Source organism: Penaeus monodon, chromosome 21, assembly GCF_015228065.2.
Source record: "Penaeus monodon isolate SGIC_2016 chromosome 21, NSTDA_Pmon_1, whole genome shotgun sequence".
NCBI lineage: Eukaryota > Metazoa > Arthropoda > Malacostraca > Decapoda > Penaeidae > Penaeus > Penaeus monodon.
Genome location: NC_051406.1, coordinates 7,501,888 through 7,502,531, shown reverse-complemented (window position 1 = coordinate 7,502,531; position 644 = coordinate 7,501,888). Strand labels below are relative to the sequence as shown.

At 39.0% G+C, this 644-nt stretch overlaps 1 protein-coding gene across 1 annotated transcript in view; it reads left to right on the top strand.

The window, feature by feature from the left end:
* Positions 1-644, top strand: part of LOC119586145 — a 28,580-nt gene that overhangs the window by 6,138 nt on the left and 21,798 nt on the right. Inside the window, exon 2 of the mRNA XM_037934840.1 lies at positions 308-437. Within this exon, the coding sequence (XP_037790768.1) occupies positions 315-437 (123 nt within the window). The 5' untranslated portion in view covers positions 308-314. The remainder of the gene's footprint in view (positions 1-307; positions 438-644) is intronic.

Genomic DNA, 644 nt, shown 5'->3' with positions numbered 1-644 from the left:
AAATCAAAATTTAAATAACTTTTCAGAATTTAATTACTCCATATAAATCTTCAAACATATGCAGAGAAAATTCAATGTAACCAGTGGCCACTACTCGTCCATTCATAAGAAAAAAAACTTATGTCATTTTCCTACAACTGGTAAACAAGAGGTGCTAGAAGTCGCCACGTGGGACCCGAGTGTGTTGAATTGCTACAAAATGTACGAATTAATTTTTTTCCCCTTCTTTGTTATGGTCATTTTGTGTAAAGCAAGAGTCAACGTGGTACACGTAAATTAATGAATCCACTAACTTAATTCATTTCAGAAGCAAGATGTGGGTCGAGGACTCCCAGAAGGACGGGGATGGAGTCAAGGTCAAGGTGAAACTGAAGCCGCGACCGAAGGAATCGGACAAGTCAACCGAGGAGGTAGACGGCAACAGCAAAACAAGCAGGGTTAGAGCAAAGATGAATTTCATTCATAAGAAAACTTTTATAATTCTTTCAAATGCAGCGTTGGAGATATCATCACATACATGAATTGCATAACGTAGCTGTTTTACGGAAGGTTTCACTCAAGAATACCGGCCTTGAGTCACACAAAAAAGTTTATGACCGACTAACGGACTCATTGACCTGTGATGTGCAAAGCAACTCTAGCAT